The 23436-nt window shown below is 50.4% G+C and overlaps 1 protein-coding gene across 10 annotated transcripts in view; it reads left to right on the forward strand.

The window, feature by feature from the left end:
- KIAA0556 (KIAA0556 ortholog) overlaps positions 1-23436 on the forward strand; it is a 201610-nt gene that overhangs the window by 136069 nt on the left and 42105 nt on the right. For all 10 annotated transcript variants that reach the window (XR_003793117.1, XM_029220374.1, XM_029220375.1 and 7 more), the window contains 2 exons: positions 1549-1686; positions 20606-21473. Coding sequence is in view for 9 of the 10 variants with exons in the window: in XM_029220374.1 (XP_029076207.1) it covers positions 1549-1686; positions 20606-21473 (1006 nt within the window). In the remaining variant the exon portion in view is untranslated. The remainder of the gene's footprint in view (positions 1-1548; positions 1687-20605; positions 21474-23436) is intronic.

The following is a 23436-nucleotide window of genomic DNA, read 5'->3' on the forward strand; positions in this document are numbered from 1 at the left end:
ATGGGACTTGTGACTGTTCAGCCCCGAAGCAGGGCCCCTAAACTAATGCCTGCAGGGGCCGGGCAGAAGCATAACCAGGGAGGTGAGGTGGGTGTAGAACAGTAGGGAGTGGTGAGGACTGGGGTACTCAGCCCCAGCCGACGGCCGTCAGGGGCCCCGCGTTGTCACGTCTCCTGAGTCTGTAGACAAGCCAGACAGCTAGCTCTGAGGGGGAGGGGATATCTCCCATCTTAAAGCCTTGGCAACGAATTTGCCTTTAAAAAAAAACAAAACACTTTCATGAGCTAGACAAAATAGCTCTGCCGGCCAGAACAGTTTAGTCTCTAAAGTTTCAGTGAGAGGACAGGTATTAGGAGGTACATTTCACTTATCTGTTCATTTCTTCATTCAACGATTGTTCAAAAAATTCAATTTAAAGATTTTTTTGTCATTGACCAGGTGCCAAGGAACTGTGCTGAACGCTAAGGGTTCTGGAATGAATTAGAAGAGCTCGCAGCTGAATGTGTGTGTATGTGTGTGTGCGCGCGCATGCGTGTGTTGGTGGGGGGGTGACATAGACATGAAGACAGGTACTTGTGGGACACTGAGTAAATTATAACCTCAGGTGTTGCAAGGAGCCGTGGGCACCTGGAGAAGGGAGTGATTGTGTCAAGGGAAGGGGTGACAGTGGGGGAGACAGCACATCTGAGCTGAAGTTCCCAGGGGGAGAAGGGCAGGAGAGTACTGCTCAGAGGCCCAGCTTGTGCAAAGGCACAGAGGCCGAGCCAGCATGGACATATTTGGGAACAACTGTGCGTTTTGTCCAGACAGAGAGCAGAAGAGGTACCCAAAGAGACAAGAGAGGAGGCGACCAGGGCTGAGAAAAGTCCCCTGATTTCACTTTTTCCCGTCTGCGTCCCAAGCACTCATGATACGAAATTTTGTTGCTGCAAATGGAAACGACAGCAAGGCTCCCCTGCTCCTCTGCCTCTTTGGCCTTGAGAATGGCCTTGGCAGCCTCGCTGGCAGGCAGAAACTGCACACAGGGGTCCCAAGGCTTGGAAACCCTGAAAGGGAACAGAATCGATCCTAAGGCTCAGTGCCATGGCCCCGTCCCAACAAACGCCTGAGCCAGTTTCTTTCTTTTCTATTTTTAAAATTTTTTAAATTCTACAGGGTTTTACAAAAGAAAATCAAAGGCTCTGTTTGCCAGGTTAATCAAATAGCTCAAGTCATGGCTCTTTTCCCGTCCTTCTCCTCCAGTCTCTCTCCCCAACAAAGCCGATTAGGTTGATTAAAATAAAGCCCGCTGCATTTTAAATTTGGTCTGGATGGCAGGGGCAGAGGGGCCCATGTGACAGCTTTGTGCCAGGGACAAGGGTCAGTAGCCTGCTCCAAAATGCGGTCCAGATGGGGTGAGATCTAAGACCCCACCCAGGATGAAGTAGAGAAGGTGGGTGGCTTCCCACCCTCATCCTCCCCTGGTTTCCATAGTCACTGCCCGCTTACTTTGGGGTAAGGCAGAATTGTGCTAACAATAACGACTTCCTTCTCTTGCTGGCGTTTCAGGGCAAGAAAGACCCTTCCTTGTGGACGTGCCCCTTCCACCCGCCGCTCCAGCTCTTTTTTGTTATCCGCAACACGAGACAGCTGCGTGACTTTGGTCTAACCAAGATCAAGGTTTGGAATTACTGCACAGCTGACGGCGTAAGTAACAGGCTCCGGTTCCTGGCTGGGCATTTGCCTGATGGAAGCACTTGGTGCTTTCCCGTAGCCTGATTCCCGAAGTTGCACAATGGGCACCACGAGGCCCCGTTGCCCTTCCTCCTGGGTGTAGCAAGCACCTGCTGGGGGATTTCACTTCGCGTTGTCAGAGTCCCCAGGAGCAGAGCCTCCGCTGAAGGTTTGGGAAGTAGAATCAGGTCACCTTTCGGGGGAACTGGAGAAATATGAACCGAGGCGCAGTTTTAACAGATAAGGAAACAGACACACAGAGAGGTTACGTAACGTGGCCCAAGGCACACAGCCAGTGAGCGTCAGAGTGAGAATTTGAATCCCTGCAGTCAGACTCCAGGCCCATTGGCTTAGCCAGTGCTTCTCCAACCGTATCCGCAACAACTTGCCTGGGATCTTGGTAAAAAGCGGGTTCTAATCCAGTGGGTCTAGGGCGGGGCCCGAGATTCTGCACGTCTAACCAGCTCTCACATGTACCAGTGATCCTGGTGTGTGCACCCCACTCTAAACAGCCAGGCCCTTAACCTCTGTGCTCTTCAGCCCCTCTGGTTTCAGAACCCCTCCCCTCCTTCCCACCCTCATACCACTACCCAGGCCCTCATCCTTGCTTTCTTGTCCGGGCTGTTTTTCACGTGTTCATATGCATTTATTCCTCCATTCAACCTTGATTAGTGAGCACATCCTAGGTACCATCAGGCTTCATGATCGATTCTGAGCGCACTGATGTAAAGACACAGTCCATGCCTTGGAGGTACTCCTTACCTAAAAGCTGGCAGACAAGTAAATGTGGACGTATGAGGCAGTGTGATGAAGGCCTTGATAAAGCTGAACCCAGAGAGCCACGGGTTTCAAACAGAAGCCCCAGGGACTCAGCAGGGAGCGCAGTGAGCAAGGAGGGACAGGACTCCCTCAGCCTCTCTCGGTTTCCCGTCTTATGATAGAAAAGGGAGCAAAACTTGTTTTACTTTTCTTTCTAATCTGCTATAAGGGAAGCAGTAGTACAAGCGAGATGATAAATGGCAACCAATCCTCGGCCTCAATATTGTTAGAGAGACGCTAGGGCCTGGTGGGGAACGTGGCAGGTTGGCAAGCGCATGGCCCAGGTAAAGGGCAGGGCATTTTTCAGCTTTAACTAATGACTGATGTGGAGCAATGCCAGCCAGTGCTGCTAGACCTTCTGAACGTTCCCAGAGAGCTGGGAATCTGGATTTTGAGATGAGCTATTCTGTTTGCAAATGTCAGAAGCTAATTTCACTTCTTTTGAAGCCACCATACAGTTCAAACCAAACTCATCTTTGGGCTGGAGCTAGCCATTCCCAGTCTGCGGTCGCTGGAGCCTGGAGGAGGGAGCCCACCTCAGGCTGGGAGAGGTCTGGGAAGGTACTTTAAAGAGCGCATACCTGAGCTGTAGTGGAAAGAGAAGCACTGAGCCAGACAGAAAAGGGAAAGCCTCTCCAGGTAGAGGGAGCTTCGCGGGCAAAGGCGTGGAGGTGTGGAAGAGAACAGCCTCCTAATCGCTCTCCCTGACCCCAGGCCCAAGCCTCCGGTCTGTCTCCAGTAGCCACTGCGAGGTCTGATCACGACTCTACTGTTTCAAGCCCTCAAAGGCTCCCCTTGATCCAGAGAATCCAGGACAGAGGGCCCCTAATCCCTGTGCGTCAAGCCTGCCTCTCTCTTGGCGCCCGCCCCTTGACCAGGCCACCCTCCAGAGTGCCAGCTGCTCGTGGCTCTCCACTGCCCTCCCTGGTAGGCGCACCTTTAGTCCCTGGCCCCTCCCATCTCGCTCAACTCAAAATGCTTGCCTCTGCTTTGTATTCCTGGGAAACCCAGACGTCCCTTTCTCCAGGATGCTCGCCTGACCCCCTGACGTTTGTGCACTTCTGGACCTCATGAACTGGTTCTATTGCCCCTGTACCAGGATGGGCACTTGTCCCCCCATCACACTGTGGGCGTCTTGGGAGCAGGGCCTGAGTCATCTCCACCACTGCTCTGTTCCAAGTAGAAATACATGGTTGTCGAATGAATGAATGAGTTCATTCCCCCAAGAGCCCATAAGCAATTGTCTCATCCTTCTTGAGATCCAGATGAGAGACTGAGAGTAGGAGGGGTTAGGATGCTTGCCCAAGGTCATAGCGCAGGTTAGAGGCTAGCTGTGGCTCAACCAGGAGACTCCGTGCCCCCTCCCACCTTGCCGTCCTTCCCTCCTGTACCTCTTCTGGCTAGTTCTTCGCTCACCCACTCACCCAGCCGTCCCTCCAGCTCCCGAATAACCATCTGCTAGGCTCTGGGGATCTGGAGGCTAACATGGCAGACGCGGTCCCAGCCGGCTCTGTTCACACGCGATGCTGCCCCAGAGAAGTAACAAAAAGCTTTCTCTGATTTCTCTGTTTTGATTTTTTTTTTTCAAACAAATGCCTAAAGTTTAAATTTGAGAAAAAGTCCAAACTATTGGAACAAATGAGAAAGTTCCTGTGGGCGTGTCAGCCTCCCCTGCCCGGGGTGTGCGCAGGGGCTGTCCTCTAGGCCCCGGATGCAACCCCGGCCCCGTGTAGCTGCAGCGCGTTCCCAGCATCTAGGGCTGGGTCCTCTCCTTCTCCAGTTCACCCGGCACTTCCCGGCAGGCGGTCACCAGCATCTTCTGGACTGGTTAATGAAACGGCGCTGGCTGCCCAAGCCCGTGCCCTGTAGCTCGGCCCTGTCATCAACTATATCGCTCAGGCCAAGAAAAGCAGATTTTATGTGCTATATTACAAAGAAGATAAGCTTCGTCCCTTTTGACTGAGGCCTGCCTTTCTTCTTTAACCTGCACTCGGCCTTCCCTGTGTGCTGAGAATAGAAAAGGAGCAGGACACCAGGGCGTCATTGCTGTTGCGGGCGCTTCGGGGAGCAGCCAGCTGCGGGGATTAGAGACTTGAGGTGTTTCTACACAGAGGAGTGTGTGGAGGACCGCAGTCCCTGGAAGGGCCACCACTTATGTAACTCACACCTATCTGTTGACAGAATTTTCCGGGGACAGAAAGGGCAAACAAATGCAGCTGCCGGTTGGTTTCATTTAATATTCTCCAGAGAATGCTATTACCGTGTGTTTTAGAGGAGATAAAATGAGAGTTTATAGGATATATAGCTCAGCCCAGGAGACACGGCTTGTTAAGACAGTGTTTTGTGTCTGGGAATTCAAGGAAGCAAAGTTCAATGTGAGGCTCTGATCCAACCAAGGCTTATTTAGAGCATAAGAAAAGAAGGTGCTAGAAGAAAAGGAGTCTCTTATTGGAAAATCTGCTGCCCGTTTAATCCTCGGGCTAACTTGGATGGGTTCCTTCCCCCTCGTTAGGTGATGCGGTAAGCGTGAACCGGCCTGGAGGAGAGGACTTCCGGGCAGGGTAAGGACACGGAGGCTAGCATCCGTCCACGCAGGCACACAGGGCGGCCCGCAGATGTGGGTACTCATCACAGCTGCTGTTTACCCAATGCTGCATGCATCAGGCAGGCGTGAAACCCCCACTGAGCGCTCCATAAACATTTGATGCCTGAACAAATAACTGAACAAATGAATCATCTCAATTAACCTCCCAACCATCCTACAAGGTGGATGTGGCCGGGCCCCACGTTGTAGATAAAGAAGCTGGGGCTCAGGATAAAAAGATCCTGCGGGACAGATAGCTGCGTCTGTTTTGCCAACTCTGCTTGGAAATGGCTGCCTGGAGGGCTGTCTTGAGAAGGATTTAGAACTTTCCTTCTGTTTCATCCAGGAAAGGGTGTGTGATTGATCAGCGATGCCTGTCTTGGGCTCAGGAGGAGGACGCGATAATATGTTTGTCACATTTTCTGATGTTTCCCCAGATTAAATGACTGGCCCGGCTAGTGAGGAGTAAGGGACTGAGGTGGGAAGGGAACATGGGGGCTGTGGGTTTCCCTGCGGTTTTTCTCGACATTTGCTAGGAGAAAGGAATCAATGGTCTCCCTCCTCTAGGATGTAATAACCCATCCAAAAAGTGGGCTTTCAGCTGCTCGCCACGGTCCATCTGTTTTCGTTTATAATAAACACATCCATCATCTACGTGGCACCATTCCGTCACCATTTTCACCTGCGGCATCACCATGCGGATGCCACCTCCAGCCTGGTCACAACAGCAAGTGAGGCAGGACCCAGTGATACATTTTATGCATGGAAATGGTGCTCACTAAGTAGTTTTTGAATTAATTAATTAATTAACGTTCGATTTCCCCAATGGTGTATTTCTTTTCTTTTCTTTCTTTTAACTTTTTATTTTATATTGGAGCATAGTTGATTAACAACCGTGTGTTAGTTTCAGGTGTAGAGCACAGTGATTCAGTTATACATATACATATAACTATTCTTTTTCAAATTCTTTTCCCATTTAGGTTGTTATGTAATATTGAGCAGAGTTCCCTGTGCTCTACAGCAGGTCCCTGTTGGTTATCCATTTTAAAAATAGCAGTGCGTACATGTCAATCCCAAACTCCAGTGGTGTATTTCTGTGACTTGTCATGGTGATGCAGGCCAGGGCTGCCCAATAGAATTCTGATGATACTAACACGCTCTGTCTGCCCTGTCTAGGGCAGTAGCCACTAGCCCCAGGCGGCCACTGAGAACTCGAATCGTGGCTCCTGTAACTGAGAGACTGCATTTTACAATTTATTTCATTTTAATATTAATGTAATTGTCCACATGTGGCTGGTGACTACATATCAGACCATAAGGGTCTTGGTGCTCAGGGAGCCATGTTGAACGAATAGACAAGGTCCTGTTCGTACAGCCCTGTCCCTTCTCATGAGGAAGGGACAAAAAAAAAAAAAAAAAGGGCACAAGTGAATAGTGTCATTTCAGGTAATGCTAAGTGTTCTGAAGACGATAAAATCAGGCAACGGGAGAGAGGCAGGAGGAGAAAGAGGCAGGGCTGCTCTGGACAGGTGATCAAAGGCCTTCCCCAACCTGGGTGTGAAGAAGGAGCAGCCACGCTAGCATCAGTAGGAAGAGAATTCCCAGCAGGGGGCACAGCAAGAACAAAGGCAGGAACAACCAGTTTAGGCAGAGACTGAGCTGGTGAACAGAGGAGAGGGTAAGGGGAGGTCCCAGGGGTAGGTGGGAACCGGGTCGTGTGGGCCTTACTGGTTTGGAGGCAGAATAGGGGGATGGTCAGAGCCAGCCCAGCTGAGGCAAACCCTGGCTCCTCCTCTTCCTAGCCATGTGACCTTGGGCATGTTACTCTATGCCTCGGTTTCCTCATCTGGAAAATGGGGTGATTATTGTTCGGTTAATACGTACGAAGTGCTCAGAATGATTCCTGGCCTTTGTGAGCACTATACAGAGGTCAGCTCTTAGTATCATTATTGGAGGGTTTTGGGCAAAGGGTGATACAATCTGATTGAGGAATTTAAAAGATCACTCAGGCTGCTGTTTGGAGAAGGGATCAGAGGGAAGAGGGAGCCCCAAGAGGAGGCTCTTAGCATAGTCTAGCTTGGTGGCTTGGATGAGGGTCACAGTGCCTCTGGAGTGCGCCATGGGTAGATTCAATTCATCCCAGGGCAGTATTTGTATTTTCAGAAAGGCCTCTTTTTTAGGCAGGGTGGCGGGTGGGGGTGGACTTTCAAATGAATGCAAGTGAAGAGATTCGTTCAATAACGACCTATGTACCTGTCACCAGCTTCATTAATTATCTACATTCTGCCATTTTTGTTCCATCTCTTCCCCTAACATTTAAAAATAAATTGTAGCTATCATATCATTTCACTCATAAATTTTTGTATGCATCTCTAACAGATAAGGAGTTTGTTTTTATATAATCCCAATGCCACTATCATACCTGACAGTAATTAATCATTATGCTGTAATACCCAGTCCATATTCAAATATCCTTGATTGCCCCCAAATTATTTTTTTTAATAGTTGATACAAACTGAGGCCAAACATGGCAATGGCTCTGAAGTCAAAGATGTGACCTTCATCTGGGCAGCTGAGTCCGTGTAGCCTGATGGCTCTGCCATATGGTGGGGTCTGTGCACCCTTGGGCCTGGAGATCATGACGGCATCTTAACAGGGCACTAACCCAGGTGCCCAAGAGCCTTCCTTAGGTGTTGACCTCAGGCTTGGTCTAGGCCATTGCCTGTTACCAGAGGGTGCTCTCTTGTAGGTGGGCTGCAGGATCTGAAATCTATGTGCAGAGTCCACGCTCGGGAAGATGCAGGTGTGGTCATCTTGAGAGTCCCAGGAGATTCAGGTTTGAAGCAGACCCCCAGCCAGCAGGGGAAGGAGAGGTGAGCAGAGAATTCTGCCTTGAGAGAGGGGGCCCAACGAGGTATTCAGGCTCCAGCCAGAAGGTTGGAATTCAGATCCATACTGTACTCCCACCGAGGGATGAGAACACAGATGCAGAACCAGGGTAGAAGCTGAGGCCCATATCCTGTTCTGTACAGACCAGGGGACAGGCTGCATCTGGGACCAGACAGATGTCTAAGTAGGGAGAACTGCTCACCCATGTGCAGGGGCCAGCCTAGGACAGCAAGATAAATTCCAGACCCCCTAGGGAGTAGGGCTCCCCATCTCCTGCCTGCCTTGGCCAGGACTGATTTAGTAGCTGAATCTGTTGATTAAATCTCTCAGTCCCAGCGCTACTGTATCAGCCAGGATTCTCTTGGTAACAAAGGACAAGAAAACCCAAGTAAATCTGGCTTAAGGACAAAAAAGTGTTCTTTGGCCCATGTTACAGGAGAGTATGAGTTTGCTGGCTTCAGGCATGGCAGGATCCAGGAGTTCACATGATGCCATCAGGAAGCTGCCTCCCTCCATCACATATCTCTGCTGTCCTCTGTGTTGGCATCATCCTCAGGTTCCAAGTGGTGGTCCCTGATGACATCGCTCTTGATTTCAGCACTCCTTGCAGAAAGAGACTCTCCTCAAGAAAGTCCCAGACTGAGGCCCCACTGGCCAGGCCTGGGTTGCAACCTGGGGTGAGGCCCACATTATCCACATTGAAGTCAGGTTGAGGGAAGGGTGGATTCCCGATGGAGAATTGAGGTGCTGTCTCCAAAAGAAGGGAACATCACCAGGGAAAGTAGAAAACGATACCCAAGCTAGGTCCTTTTTCTTTTCCTCTAAGAATGCAGAAATCACATGCTGTTGAATTTATTCACTAAACCTTCCCCAAGGCTTAATTTCTGAACCAAGCTTCGCTCCTAGCCACGAGATACTTTTCTTGGGCATTTCCGCCCGGCCTTGCACCGACACCCCAGCTTGGTATCCCCACCCCCAGGCCCCTCGGCCCCGGTCCCGGCTCTGCTTCCTCTTACTGTCTGCAGCAGTGCCCGACTCCCACCTTTGAATCCTCCGCTCCCCCCTTTGCCCCTCACTGCCAGTCATCCCTAAGTCCTACCATTTCCACTGCCCAAACCTGCCTCCTTCCAAGTCCAGCTCCCCCTTCCCCTGCTGCCCGCTGCCCCCGCCGCCTCCCCGCTCCGCTCACTCATCTGCTCAGTCTCTGCATCTCATCAGCAGAGCCGTTATCGATCGCCCCACACTCAGGCGTTTTGCTGGGGCCGGGAATCAGACACGCTGTCTGCCCCTGTGAGCTCTCACCCAGGCAGGAGGGCCCAGGGGGATAACGGCAAACCACAGTTCAGTGGGGCTGGGACAGTGGCGGGAGATGAGCCGAGGGCCTCGCCACTGCAGAATGCCTCAGGGGAGAGGCCACAGTCCCCGGCCAGCTCGTGCTGCCGGGGCATGCTGGGAAGAGGCTACGCCCCGGCTGACCAAAGGCAGCTCACAGATTGCAGCTGGCTCACAGCGTGTTTTCAAAGTTCTTTAATTAATTGCCAACATTTAAAAATTGGAAGGGATTCCGTGCAAAATAGGGATTTTTGGCTTTTATTGAGAAACTAGACGATCTGGCGACACGAGGTCACATCCACTCCTGGAAGCTTTGGCGGAGCTGAGTCATGGCGCCGCAGTCCCCACCACTCCTACTTGTGTCCCCAACACAGTGGCACAGTTGTCCTGACACCACACCACCTCTCCCATTTGCCATGCTTGCCCGGGCCCTGCATGCATGTGCACTGGTGACCTTCTCCATTATCAGACATTCTCTGGCTCTTCCATCCTTATGCAACTTTCATCCCCTCTGGTCCCTAGGAAACTACTCTCTTCTGTGCCTTTGCTCCTGCCCTTCCCAGCACCTGGAATACCTAGTCGGTCTCATTACAAACCCTGCCTTTGGAAACATCAAGGTTCTGCTTCACCCACCAGCCTCCTGCACACCCTTAGCCCGCCCCAGGCCCCTTCTGGCGGTCTCAGCCACCCCTCCCGGGCACCAAGTCACGTACTTCCCTAGGGTATCCCTCAGTTTCCTGAGCCTTTGGTGTCCCAAACGGGTGCCCCCGGCCAAATCTATCCTGCAGGCGTATTCCGTTTGGCACTCACCACTGTACCGCTTGTGAAACATTTGACAACATTGGAAAGTTGGCTTCTGATGAGCTGGCTATATTCCCTCTGTGGCATCCACCGGCTGGAACCCAGTGACCCCTGCGGCCTCTGGACTTGCAGGTGTGCGTTCCCCAGCTCACCAGCGTCCCTGTGCCGCTCACGTCTGTGGTGCTGCAAGCATTTGGGTCTGTGACACCTAATTATTCATACTTTTGTGAACTCCTTAAGGAGAGGAGACTTGCTCTCATCTTTTGTGTCTCACACAGGCCAGGATCCTGAAAGGCCCCCAGGTGGTATGAATAAAATTGTGAGAATTGCCTGCTGGGGCCTGAGCCCAGATCGAGGGGAAGCTTTTTTTTTTTTAATTTATTTTTTATTGAAATATAGTCGATTTACAATATCGTGTTAGTTTCTGGTGTACAGCACAGTGATTCAGTTATATATATATATATATGCATATATATGTTATGTATATACATATATACACATATATATATATTCCTTTTCAGATTCTTTTCCCTTATAGGTTATTACAAAATACTGAGTAGAGTTCCCTGTGCTATACAGAAGGTCCTTGCTGGTTATCTGTTTTATATATAGTCGTGTGTATATGTCAATCCCAACTTGAGGGGAATCTTGACCTAAGTCAGCAGGAGTAATGCTAGGCTCCGCTCTGGAGTGGATGGGGTTCTCCTGTGCCTGCTGCCAGCCTCTGCCAGCAACAGGGAACTGCTGCACCAGAACTTAGGGGAGCAGGGAGTCTCCAGCCATGCTAGCCCTGAGCAGCCAGCCTCAGCAGGTACTTCCATCCAGGCGGTAGATTGGGTACAAGATAATGATGGCGGCTTGCGTTTCTTGAGTGTGTATTATGTGCCAGTCATCATTCAAAGCACTTTACACGTATGAGCTCGTTTATTCCGTACAGCAGTCCTATGAGACTGGTACTGTGGTGATCAGCTCCATCCTACAGATGGGGAAGCTGAGGCCCAGAAAAGCAGAAGAACTTGCTGGTAGGCACATGAATACCAGGCAATCTGGTGCCCACCACCTGGTCCCGCCTTTCAATAGAGAGTAACTGTGGTCACTGGCAAGCCGGGCCCTGCCTAGAGCAGCCGTCACTCTGCCCTGGCCCCATCCTGTCGGATGGCTTAAATCTTCAAGAGAGGCCAAAAATGCACATTGTTATGTGAAAGCTCTCAGTTTTTAGATATCAGCTGGTTCTGAAATTTTTAACTGCTCTATGGGCCAAACCAGCCCAGATTCAGCTGTAGGTCCTCCAGTTAGTGACCCCGTCTGTCAGGTCCCATCCCCGTCCTTTGTCCTCTGAGTCTGTGACGCCAGGAGGTCAGAATCATTGGCCCCCAGCCTGGCATGTAATAGGTTAAATGTAGCTTGTTAAATGTCACGTGTCCCCACCATCTTCTTCAAGTAGCTTCATCACAAAGAAGGTTTTCATTGCTCTTCCTCCCAAAGGACATATGAAAGGTCATTGAGATCTCCTCTCAATAAAGCATTCAAGTTCAGGTGGAAAGAGCAGGTTTAGTTCCCAGAACTAGATCTCAAGATAGATGGGGATAGGCCTGTTCCCCGGCTGAAGACAGGTGAGCACATGGGGCCACGAGGTAGTAGGCGCAAGGGTCCAGTCGCAAGCCCAGCTGCGAGAGCCTAGAGGGGGACCCTCGACTCAACCCGAGGAGGTGGGGAGGGGCAGATCGGGAGAGCCAGGGGCTTCCCGGAGGGGTCGTCAGCTCCTGAGCCAGGTCCCGAAGCCTATGTGGCAGCTCTCTGGGCAGCGCAGCTCACTCCCCGAAGTCCCCCGTGCTTGACAAGCCTCCCAATCAGCCCACAGCCCCTCGGCCCCTCCTGCTGTGGACCCAGCACTTCCCGGCAAAGAGAGCAGTAAGGGACGGCAGCCCATGTCCTCCCTGTGCAGTGGAGCCAGCGTGGGTGCCCAGCAGGTGACAGAACCCCTAGAGTGTGGGCCCCCTCGGGCTGTGCATGAATGAGGTCCAGCGACACACAGCAGGTTCGACTCCAATTGTCATCCACACCGAGGAAGGGTTTGCTTTAATGGACCCTCCCTGGCATCCGGCACGTAGGCTTAGACAATGCTTTGCTCCAGATTATTTCCTTCAGGCTTTTTCGCCTGTGCTGAGGGCAGTTGTTGGTCTCTAGGGAAAGTGTTTTGTGAGCACAAGAGCCCCCGCCTCTTCTTGGGTTGTTGTCATGATAGAGCCGGGCCGCCATCAATCTTTGCTGAGCAATTCATGTGCTCATTGGAAGAGACATGTCATTTGACCCCAGGACCAGGGAGGAGAGTGGCCTTATCGAGTCAATTCAGTTACTTAGATCAAAATAATATTAATGTTGTTGTGTTTAAAATGCATTACGGTCTCAACGTGATTGGTTCTCGTCAACTGGAAAGAAGGATAAAGTCTTTCTTTGGACTAGAGAAGGTGCTCCCATTGACTACGTGGCAGCCACAGAGTTTCAAAGTGTCCTTTTGAAAATCCACTGCAAAAGGGGTTTGAGACAGCATCAACAAAAGGGCATAGCAATAACTCTAGTTAAACGAGGAAGGAAATATGAGCACCAAGGAAGCAAGTACACACACACACACACACACACACACACACACACACACACACACACAAATGGTAAGGTCAGCAGCAGCATGGAGTTTCACCTCGATTTCTTGGAAGCTGAGGCAAAGGAGGAAACAGCCAGGACTAGAGCCCTCTGGTTGGAAAGGAGGGAGCAGGCTGGTTGTTTAGGAGTGAAAGAATTTTCCCTTGGATCTATTCCCAAAGTCACCCCTCATGCAGAGCTTTACAGAGGGATGCCAAGTAGTACAGACCTGCAAAATCTCAACCCCCTCTTCTCCATGGAGCAGACATGTGTCTCACATAGCTCTGGACCACACTCTTGAGGTGTGATGTCTGTTGCATCGATATGTATGTAAATACATAGGAAAAGTCTGGAAGGACACAAGCATACGTACACATGCTCCCCACCAGTGCCCACAGTGACTGCCTCTAGGGAGTGAGGAGAGAGCTAGGATGGGAGTACGAGATAGTTGGTCCATGGGGACTAATTAAAAAATAGAAGTGGGGACTCAGAGTTCCACCCAGAGCGGGTGGCCAGGCTAGCACGGCCAAGACGGAGGCCCTCTCCAGGTCTGGCTTGACCCAAAGGGAGGTGGCAGTAGGACCTCAGGGTGCCAGCCAGAGTGGCTCCCTGTGCACCAACTGTGTGACCTCAGAGAAGGCTGAAGCTCAGTTTCTTCATCTGTCAGATGGGCCCTAATGCCCAAGACCTTGGAGAGTTGTTCCAAAGACAGCATGGGCCAATGCATGCAGCCTTTTTTTTTTTTTTAAACACATGGAATCCCCAGAGAAGTGACTCCCTACCATTCCCCACCAGGGATCCCATCCTGGTGATGCTTGGACCAAAGCCACCCACAGATACGGCTTGTTTGGTCTGCAGGGTGTTGGAAACTTGGCAGGTTTAAACACCATCAGGTAGGGGGCATGAACCTCTCAGCTCCCCATACCCCCCGCCACTCCCTGTGGTTTCCACCCTAACCCTCTTCTCTCTCCTACCTGCCTGATGCTAGGGGCATGAGAGGTCACACCCCTGCCCCAGCCTGCTCCCCTCTCTCTGTCCCCACTCAGCCAGGCTTCTTGGAGAGAGCTGAGGTCAGATGGGGCTCTAGGCCGTTCGCGGACGGTCAAGGAGCCCATTGTGGAAACCAGGCATCTCCTTACGGAAGCCAGGATGCCCATGTGACGACCGTGCAGACTGAAAGGTCTCCTCCCCACCCCCCCGCCTCTTTCAGTGAGAGCGTGTCTGTCTCACCAGATGTTTCCACGGCGGTAATTTTGCGGGACCAGTCATTGAAAGCTGCCCAGGCTGTCCTTCTCCAATAGCTGTTTCCTGATTAATTCACAGCACACACTTGCGCTGTGCCTCCGCTAAACAGAGAACACATCCGTATAAACATGTAAAAGAGCGCTTTGAGAACCGACTTTTCTGACAGGCGGCAAATAGCAGCCTGCCATCCTGCAATTGGACGACGGAAGCTGGGCTCCTGTGGTGTGACACGGGCTTGACGTTTCTCATCCTAAATTGCTATGGAAACCTGCGTAGCAATAACTTAGTGAACTAGGAAGTTAGTTGGAGCTTCGTTGCCTGGATTTCAGGAGGGCTAAGGCAGGGGGAAGTAAGTATAGATGGACACCTCTGGGATCTCAGATCTTGTATCCCAAGAGCAGATCAGAAGCCAAAGCAAGATGGAAAACGGTCTGGGGTTGAAACCAACAGGCTACCATTTTTCTGATCAGGTTTCTTCTCTGATGATTGTTAGAGAGCAGTGTTCCCCGGGGAGAAAAGTACCTGTGTTTATTCACTTATAATGCCAAAGGGATTACTGAGCAGCGGCTGTGTGCCAGGCCCTTGCTGGGCCCTTGGACGAGATCAGTAGGCTCTCTGCTGTCTTGGAGCTTAACTCTGAGTGGGGGAGACAATAAATAAGTTAGAAAGCTGATGAACAAGACCATTTCAGAGACCAGGAGGAAAGAAAACAGGGCCATGGGCTAGAGAGGTGACTGGATGGGGCGGGGGCTGCTCTAGGGAGAGCAGCCACATCTCTCTGAAGACTAGGAGGGGCCAGCCTTGCAGGTTTCCGGAGCAGAACATTCCAGGCAGGTGCCCAGGTCCCAAGGTGGGCAGGAGCTCACTGGGATCACAGAGCAGCAAGCAGAGCGGTGTGTTGGAAGCAGAAGGGGAGGGGAGAGAGAGGTCGTCACAGGACCAGATCACACAGGCCACATTGACCGCTGAAGGGAGCTGGAATTTATTCTCCACGTAGTAGGAAATCATTGGGTGTTTGTTTTTTGTTTTTGTTTTTTTTGTGTGGTACGCGGGCCCCTCACTGTTTTGGCCTCTCCCGTTGCGGAGCACAGGCTCCGACGTGCAGGCCCAGCGACCATGGCTCACGGGACCAGCTGCTCCGCGGCACGTGGGATCTTCCCGGACTGGGGCACGAACCTGTGTCCCCTGCATTGGCAGGGGGACTCTCAACCACTGCGCCACCAGGGAAGCCCCATTGGGTGGTTTTAAGCAGGGGCCTGCCGTGATCTGATTTAAGTTGTTTTGGTTTGGTTTGATTTTTTCCGGCAGCGCCGTGCGGCTTGTGGGATCCCAGTTCCCTGAGCAGGGGTTGAACCTGGGCCCCCTGGTGTGGAAGTGCAGAGTCCTAACCACTGGACCGCCAGGGAATTCCCTGATTTAAGGTGTTTTTAAAGAAAGACTGGCTGCTGGAAATGAAGTGTGTGTGCCGGAGTGGGGTGGGGGTGGGTGGGTGACGGTGCAGAGTGGATACACAGAGAGCACTTAGGAGGATACGGTTGTTGTCTCCAGGAGAGATGACTGTGACCCGGGCTAGGAGGTGGCCACCATTCAGGGAGAAGAGGTCAGATTCCGGAGAGGTTTTGGAGGTAGAGCTGCAGGGCTTCTGATGGATTGGATGTGTGAGTGAGACAGCAAGAAGACTCAAGGACTCCCAGGTTTGGGGCAGCTGGTTGAACGGCGGAACCACTTTTGAGATGAAAGATGACAAGGTTTGGGAAGAGTGGATTGATCATTCTGTTTGGGGCCTGTTAAGGTTGAGACGCCTGTTAGATATCCAAGAAGAGAGGTCACATGGTCACTGTGGGCTGGATGGAGAGGTCAGGATTGGAGATTAAAATAGTCAGGAATCCAGTGTTAATTGGCATTATTCACAATAGCCAAGACATGGAAGCAACCTAAATGTCTACTGACAAACGAATGGATAAAGAAGATGTGGTATATATACACAATGGAATACTACTCAGCCATAAAAAAGGACAAAAATAATTCCATTTGCAGCAACATGGATGGACCTAGAGATTATCATACTAAGTGAAGTAAATCAGACAAAGACAAATATCACTTATATGTGGAATCTAAAAAATGATACAAATGAACTTACTCACAAAATAGAAACAGACTCACAGACATAGAAAACAAACTTATGGTTACCAAAGGGGAAAGGGGGTGGGGAAGGATAAGTTAGGAGTTGGGAATTAGCAGATACAAACTACTATATATAAAATAGATAAACAACAAAGACCTACTATATAGCACAAAGAACTATATTCAATATCTTGCAGTAAAACAATGGAAGGGACTTCCCTGGTGACGCAGTGGTTAAGAATCCGCCTGCCAATGCAGGGGACATGGGTTCGATCCCTAGTCCGGGAAGATCCCACATGCCATGGAGCAGCTAAGCCCGTGAGCCACAACTACTGAGCCTGCGCTCTAGAGACCGTGAGCCACAACTACTCAACCCACGTGCCACAGCTACTGAAGCCCGCGCACCTAGAGCCCGTGCTCCGCAACAAAGAGAAGCCACCGCAATGAGAGGCCCGCACACCGCGACGAAGAGTAACCCCCGCTCGCCACAGCTAGGGAAAGCCCACACACAGCAACAAAGACCCAATGCAGCCAAAAGTATAAATAAATAAATAAAATTTATTTTGAAAAAAAACATAATGGAAAAGAACATGGAAAAGAATATATATATACACACACATATAAAACGGAATCACTTTGCTGTACATGTGAAACTGAAACAACATAGTAAATCACCTATACTTCAATAATAAAATTAAATAGGAGTCACCAATGAGAGAATGATAGGGCCCTGGGCCTGAGTGGGACCCCCTAGTGAGAGGGTGCTGGAAAATCGGGAGGCCGGGGACCAGCCCAACTGGCCAAGGCCCAGTTGAAGAGGAGCAACAGCGGGGAGCCTGGGCTGCGGTAAGAGCGGGGGCCGGAGGACAGCCTACCTGAGAAAGGAGAACTTCCCGGTGGGTCTGATCCCCTGCTGGACCCTAAAGCTGATTGTCCAAACCAGGGCACCCCTGAGAGTGAAAAGAAGGCTCTGTGAGTGATAGACCAGGGCAACAGGAATAAATCAGAATCATCCAGGCAAACAGGGAAGTTCTGTGACCCAGTTGCTGGCACCCTTGGCAGGGTGGGTTCGTGTAGAGGAGGAGGCAGAGGCCAGCGGGCAGGAGGTGCAGCTGTGACTGTGACTCTTAGAGTTTGCTGTAAAGGTGGACAAACAGATTGTGGGGCACCCCAGCAATAAGAAGGAATAAAACTACTCATTGACACAACATGGATGAATCTCAGAGTTATTATGCTGAGTGAAAGAAGCCAGGCCCCAAAGAGTTCATAGTGTGCGATGCCTTTCATAGAAAAATTCTAGAAAAGGCAGAGTAATCTATAGTGACAGAAGGCTGATGGGTGGTTGGCTCGGGGTGGGGGAAGAAGATAGGGTGGCAGGGATTACATAGGAGTACGAGAAACCCTTGTGGGTGATGGGTGTGTTCATTACCTTGATCATGGGTGGATATGTGTTAAAACTTATCAAGTACTGTGCTTTATTTTTTTTTTATTGAAGTATAGTTGATTTACAATGTTGTGTTAGTTTCAGGTGTATAGCACAGTGATTCAGTTATATATAGTTATATATATATGTGTGTATATATATATATATCCTTTGCAGATTCTTTTCACTTGGAGGTTATCACAAAATATTGAATATAGTCCCCTGTGCTATAAGTAGATCCTTGTTGGTTATCTATTTTATACTTAGGAGTGTGTATCTGCTAATCCCAAACTCCTAATTTATCCCTCCCTTTCCCCTTTGGTAACCATAAATTTATTTTCTATGAATGTGGGTCTATTTCTGTTTTGTAAATAAGTTCATTTGTATCTTTTTTTTTTTTTTTTTTTTTTTTGCGGTACGCGGGCTTCTCACTCTTGTGGCCTCTCCTGCTGTGGAGCACAGGCTCTGCACGCACAGGCTTAGTGGCCATGGCTCACAAGCCCAACCGCTCCGCTGCATGTGGGATCTTCCCGGACCGGGGCACGAACCCGTGTCCCCTGCATCGGCAGGCAGACTCTCAACCACTGCACCACCAGGGAAGCCCTGTATCTTTTTTTTAGATTCCACATATAAGCAATATCACATGATATTTGTCTTTCTCTGTCTTACTTGACTTAGTATGATCATCTCTGGGTCCGTCCATGTTGCTGCAAATGGCATTATTTCATGCTTTTTTTTATGGCTGAGTAATATCCATTGTGTGTGTGTGTATATATATATATATATATACCACATCTTCTTTATCCATTAAGTTGTATGCTTTAAACATGTACAGTTTACTGTATGAGGTATGTATTATATTCCTCAAGAAAGCTGTTTATTAAAAATGTTTTTGTGGGCTTCCCTGGTGGCACAGTGGTTGAGAGTCCGCCTGCCGATGCAGGGGACACGGGTTCATGCCCCGGTCCGGGAAGATCCCACATGCCGCGGAGCAGCTGGGCCCGTGAGCCATGGCCGCTGAGCCTGCGCATCCGGAGCCTGTGCTCCGCAACGGGAGAGGCCACAACAGTGAGAGGCCTGCGTACTGCAAAAAAAACCAAAAAACTGTTTTTGTGTAAAGAGGTATGGCCAAATAAGGCAGTAGCAGGAGGAGGTGTTATTTGATGTTTTTTTCTTTTCTTTTTTTCCCTTTTTTTTTTTTGGCTGCATTGGGTCTTCTTTGCTGTGCGCGGGCTTTCTCTAGTTGCAGCAAGCGGAGGCTACTCTTCATTGTGGTGCGAGGGCTTCTCATTGCAGTAGCTTCTCTTGTTGCGGAGCATGGGCTCTAGGCGCACAGGCTTCAGTAGTTGCGGCATTAGGGCTCAGTAGTTGCGGTGCGTGGGCTTAGTTGCTCTGTGGCATGTGGGATCTTCCCGGACCAGGGCTCGAACCCGTGTCCCCTGCATTGGCAGACAGATTCTTAACCACTGCACCACCAGGGAAGTCCCTGCCTCTTGCTTTTTAACCCGGGTGGTTTTCTACTGTCTGGATGCCTCACCTTTTATTTAACAAGATCCTTATTGACAAATGTTTAGATTGTTTGGAATTGACCTTTTTTTCAAACTGTGTGCCAAAAGGCGCTTTTTTTTATTATTATTATTTATTTAGGTTTTTTTTGGCTGCGTTGTGTCTTCGTTGCTGCGCGCAGGCTTTCTCTAGTTGCGGCGAGCGGGGGCTACTCTTTGTTGCGGTGCGTGGGCTTCTCATTGCGGTGGCTTCTCTTGTTGTGGACCACGGGCTCTAGGCACACGGGCTTCAGTAGTTGTGGCACGCGGGCTTAGTTGCTCCGCGGCATGTGGGATCTTCCCGGACCAGGGCTTGAACCCGTGTCCCCTGCATTGGCAGGCGGATTCTTAACCACTGCGCCACCAGGGAAGCCCCCTAATTTTAAGTATGACCCAAGAAGCGTTGAACACCTGCCTCATACGGGGCACATGTGCTGGGAGAGGAGGAGACAGAAGGCTAGCAGGGACCCTTTTGTGAAGGTTACTATATGTCATGCTGAGGGGTTCGGAATTCATCTCATGGGTCCACACAAGTGCAGTGCCCACACCGCATCCTCTGGGCTCCCCTCCACTTGTGGCCACGGCTGCGTTGGGACAGTCCCGGGCGTGCTGACTGGGCACCACTTCCAGCGCTTCCAGGCTCTGAGCCTTTCTGCTTGGGTCCTTTTGCCGAAGCTTCTAGAGGGCCTAGCCTGTAGTCATGGCGGGGAGTCAGTTTCCCCAGGGGCAGCCATCAACAGCAGGGAAGGGAGTCAGTGGATAAACACCCAGCCTCCCGCCTTAGGAGGGACACTTCTGAGATGCATTCTGCCGATCCCTCACAGTGTCCCAGCTGGATGGAGCCCCAGTTCCCCACAGCAGTGACCAGCCCCAAAACCTTTTTGGGTTTTCACCTGCCCTACCTGACTCTCCCTCTTAGGAGCACCTGCTGATAAGCTACCTGCACTCAAATCCTTGTCTCAGGCTCTGCCCTCAGGGCCCCCAAAATATGGCACCCATGGAACCTAGGGCATCTGCATTTTATGTGCCTGCCAAGCTTTTCTGACGCAGGAGGCCCAGGAACCATACTTTAAAGAACGCTGCTATAGGCAGTGAAAAAAAACATGAAGAATTTCACAAAGGGATGTGACTGGGTCAGATCTGCTCTTGTAGAAAACTAAGGCGGGTGGCAATGTGAAGGTGAGGTCGCAGGAGCAAGAGACAGGAAGCAGGGAGACCAATTAGCAGGCTATTACATGTGTCCCAGCAGGAGGTAATGATGATGAAGATGGTGATGGAGGCCGCCTCTTTGTGAAAGTCCTTTGATTTATAACATGTGTAACCCTTTGCACCGAAATGAAAAGGAGTCTGATTTAACAGCCCCAGTGCTGTAGTCTCAGAAAGCTCACGTTTCCAGCGTCCCACATTTGTCTTTTTCACGTGCTCCTTTCAAAATTTGATACATCAGTCCGATGCCACGCATCTTCATTTTGTGAAATTTTGTGTTTTCAGGATCTTGACATTGGAGCCAAAAACGTGAAGCTTTATGTCAACAAAAAACTCATCTTTGATGGCAACTTAGACAAAGGAGGTGACGAGGCCCCACAGAGCATCCTGGTGGGCCTGCAAAATGAGAGAATGGAAAATAGCGTTGCTGTCCACTCAGAAGAAAGCAAAGGTGCCCACAAGAGGAACAGCACCGATGGGGACAAGCAGCTCGGTGCCAGTTACTCGCAGCCAGCTGGAGCAACAGAGGATGTGAAGGCTTCTTCACAAGGACATTTATTTGGTGGAAGGATGAATTCTCCTGACTGCATGAAAGACAATTTGTCCAAGTTAGAGGAAGAGTGCAGCTTTTTAGCTGCACCATCCTCGCCGGGTGGCATGCCCAGTGTCCCTCCCCACTCCTCCCCCGCAGAATGCCCTCCTCCTCTTGACCAGGAGCTCTCACTGATCCAACAGCTGGAAAACCTTATGGGCAGAAAAGTCTCTGGGCCTCCAGGGAAAACCCCATCCTGGTTACAACCTTCTCCCGCAGGGAAAGGCAGGAAGCAGGGAGGCCTGAAGTCAAAACCCCTCTGGCTGAGTCCGGAGAAGCCGCTGGACTGGAGAGGCAGGCTTCCGTCAGAGGATATCATCCGTGAGGGGCCTGGAGAGACCGAGGCTGGAGATAAAGACCCCAGGCGTGAGCAAGGGCGGACAAGCAGCTGGAATGTCATCGCCAGCGAGAGAGCTCAGAGAGCAACCCCCAGAGTCTGCGGTGATGACTTCGACATCTTTAACCAACCCTCCCACAGGGAGCACCCTGCTAGTGGGAGGAGGGGCCTGAGGAAGGACGCCCTCAGCAACAGTCATAGTGATGGCCAGCCAGACAGCAGAGGTAAGCTTGGGAAGCAGTCTGACTCGGGGCCATCTCACCTGAGCCAGGGCCACTGATTGGCATGAAGCCATTTTGCTCCCTGGACCTCAGTTTCCTCATCTGCAAAGCAAGTGGGTTCTTCTCAACTAAGCGCCACAAATTCCCTGTCTCAGGGGCCACGGGGTGGCAGCAGTGCGTGAAATGGGCAAGGCACACTTTGCATGTTAAACTCAGAGATATTTTTGTCATTACCTCCAAGATACGTTCCTTTGTCCATTTTTCTTGCAAAACGTGGCTTTTCCAATCTAGACTGCTATCCCACCTCTGATAGAGACGTTGGTCTCTAAGAACTTCACTTCTTTGTAACCATACCATTAGAAAAATAATACAGGTGTGATGAAAAATAGCAATCAATTCTTGCCTGGGGGTTGGAAGGACTATAGGGAATGGTGGGGACTATGGTATTCAGGAATACAAGACCAGCATATGCCAGATCTCCCTTTTCCTTTTATCAAGAGAAATCAAAATTGTAGAATATTCTTGTTTTTCAACATTGGCAACTGATGGAGATTATTTTTAAACCACTGTGTGGGTCAAAAAATATATATATACATCTGCTAGCAGGATTCACCTGCTTTGTGAACTTTGCAGTAGATTATCTCTAAGAGATCTGAAAGGAGGTGCCAACGGCTGGTTTTCTGAATATTTGCCCTCAGATTTGGCTACTGGGATGGAGTGTAGCATAGCAACAAGGAGTCAAACCATTTAAATTCAAGCTCTGCTACTTATAGGTCTGGAACCTCTAGACTGGGTCCTATAGAGCTGGGCATTTCCACTTTCTGAGCCTCAGCATCTTCATCTGTGAAATGGGAATGAACCCCCACTCCCCACAGTGTTGTGAAAAATGAATGAGTTGATAGCTTCAAAATATTGACCAGAGCCTGGCATGTGGAAAGTGCTCCAGAAGTGGTGGCCATGATTTCAACACTAGCTTCTGCATCCTTTCTTGCCCACAGAGCTCCTGGACCTACCAAAGCAAGGCTCACCTCTAGATCCCCTGAGTTTATCCTCACCCCCTACCACACAGGAGCAGAAGCCCTAGAGTCAAACTGACTGGGCATGTATCCTGGTTCCCCACTGCCAACTCACACTGTGGGCAAGTTCTGAAATCCCCCTGAGCCTCAGTTTCCTCGTTTATAAGGACACCAGTAATATCCAACTCACAAGGGGCTGGGAGGATCAAATGAGATCCTACGCGTGCAGCGTTTGGCACTGTGCCTGGGACATAAGCGCACCCAACAGATGTTAGCTTCTGCTATTTATTCTTATTATTGTTGTTGTTATCATCGTCATCACCGTCATCCCCATTCTGTGACTCTGCCTCTTGGTGTATCTGTATGTGAAGCCAATGTGTATATTTTCAGTGAATCACATTAGCATCTGCACTGTGACTGTCTACTGGACAGACCCCAAAGGCCTGCATTTAGCCAGAGTTTACACATAGAAATGTGAAGCGTTTGTGGCCTCTTTCAGACCCTTGATGTTACTTAGGGCAGAGCAAGTCCCTCAGACTCTTTGAGTGCCTTTCCATGGTGAGTGGCTGGCTCCCTTCTCCCAGGCAGGGCTTCCCCTTCTGGCTCCCCAGCCTTACAGATTCTGCTGCCCACCCCCACCAAGACTTAACCCTGAGACTGGTTATCAGGGAGGAGAGCAGAGTGGGAGAACAGAACCGAGAAGCTCTTTGGGGGCAGGGACTGCGTCTTATTTGTGTTGGGGTCCCCAGAACCCAGGTGCCTGACTCATGGTGGGTCTTCTGCCGTGTGGGAGAAATGATGGAAAGAAGGAACTGCAATGGCTAGATGCATGGCATGTTTGCCGTAAGCCAGGCTGTCATTTGGGCATGTTACTCAAACGGGTTCATTTAATCCTCATACTAGTCCCATTTTACAGATAAAGAAAATGTGAGGTAAGAAAGCAGGGTGAG

Source organism: Monodon monoceros, unplaced genomic scaffold, assembly GCF_005190385.1.
Source record: "Monodon monoceros isolate NGI ecotype Baffin Bay Population unplaced genomic scaffold, NGI_Narwhal_1 Super_Scaffold_13, whole genome shotgun sequence".
Taxonomy (NCBI): domain Eukaryota; kingdom Metazoa; phylum Chordata; class Mammalia; order Artiodactyla; family Monodontidae; genus Monodon; species Monodon monoceros.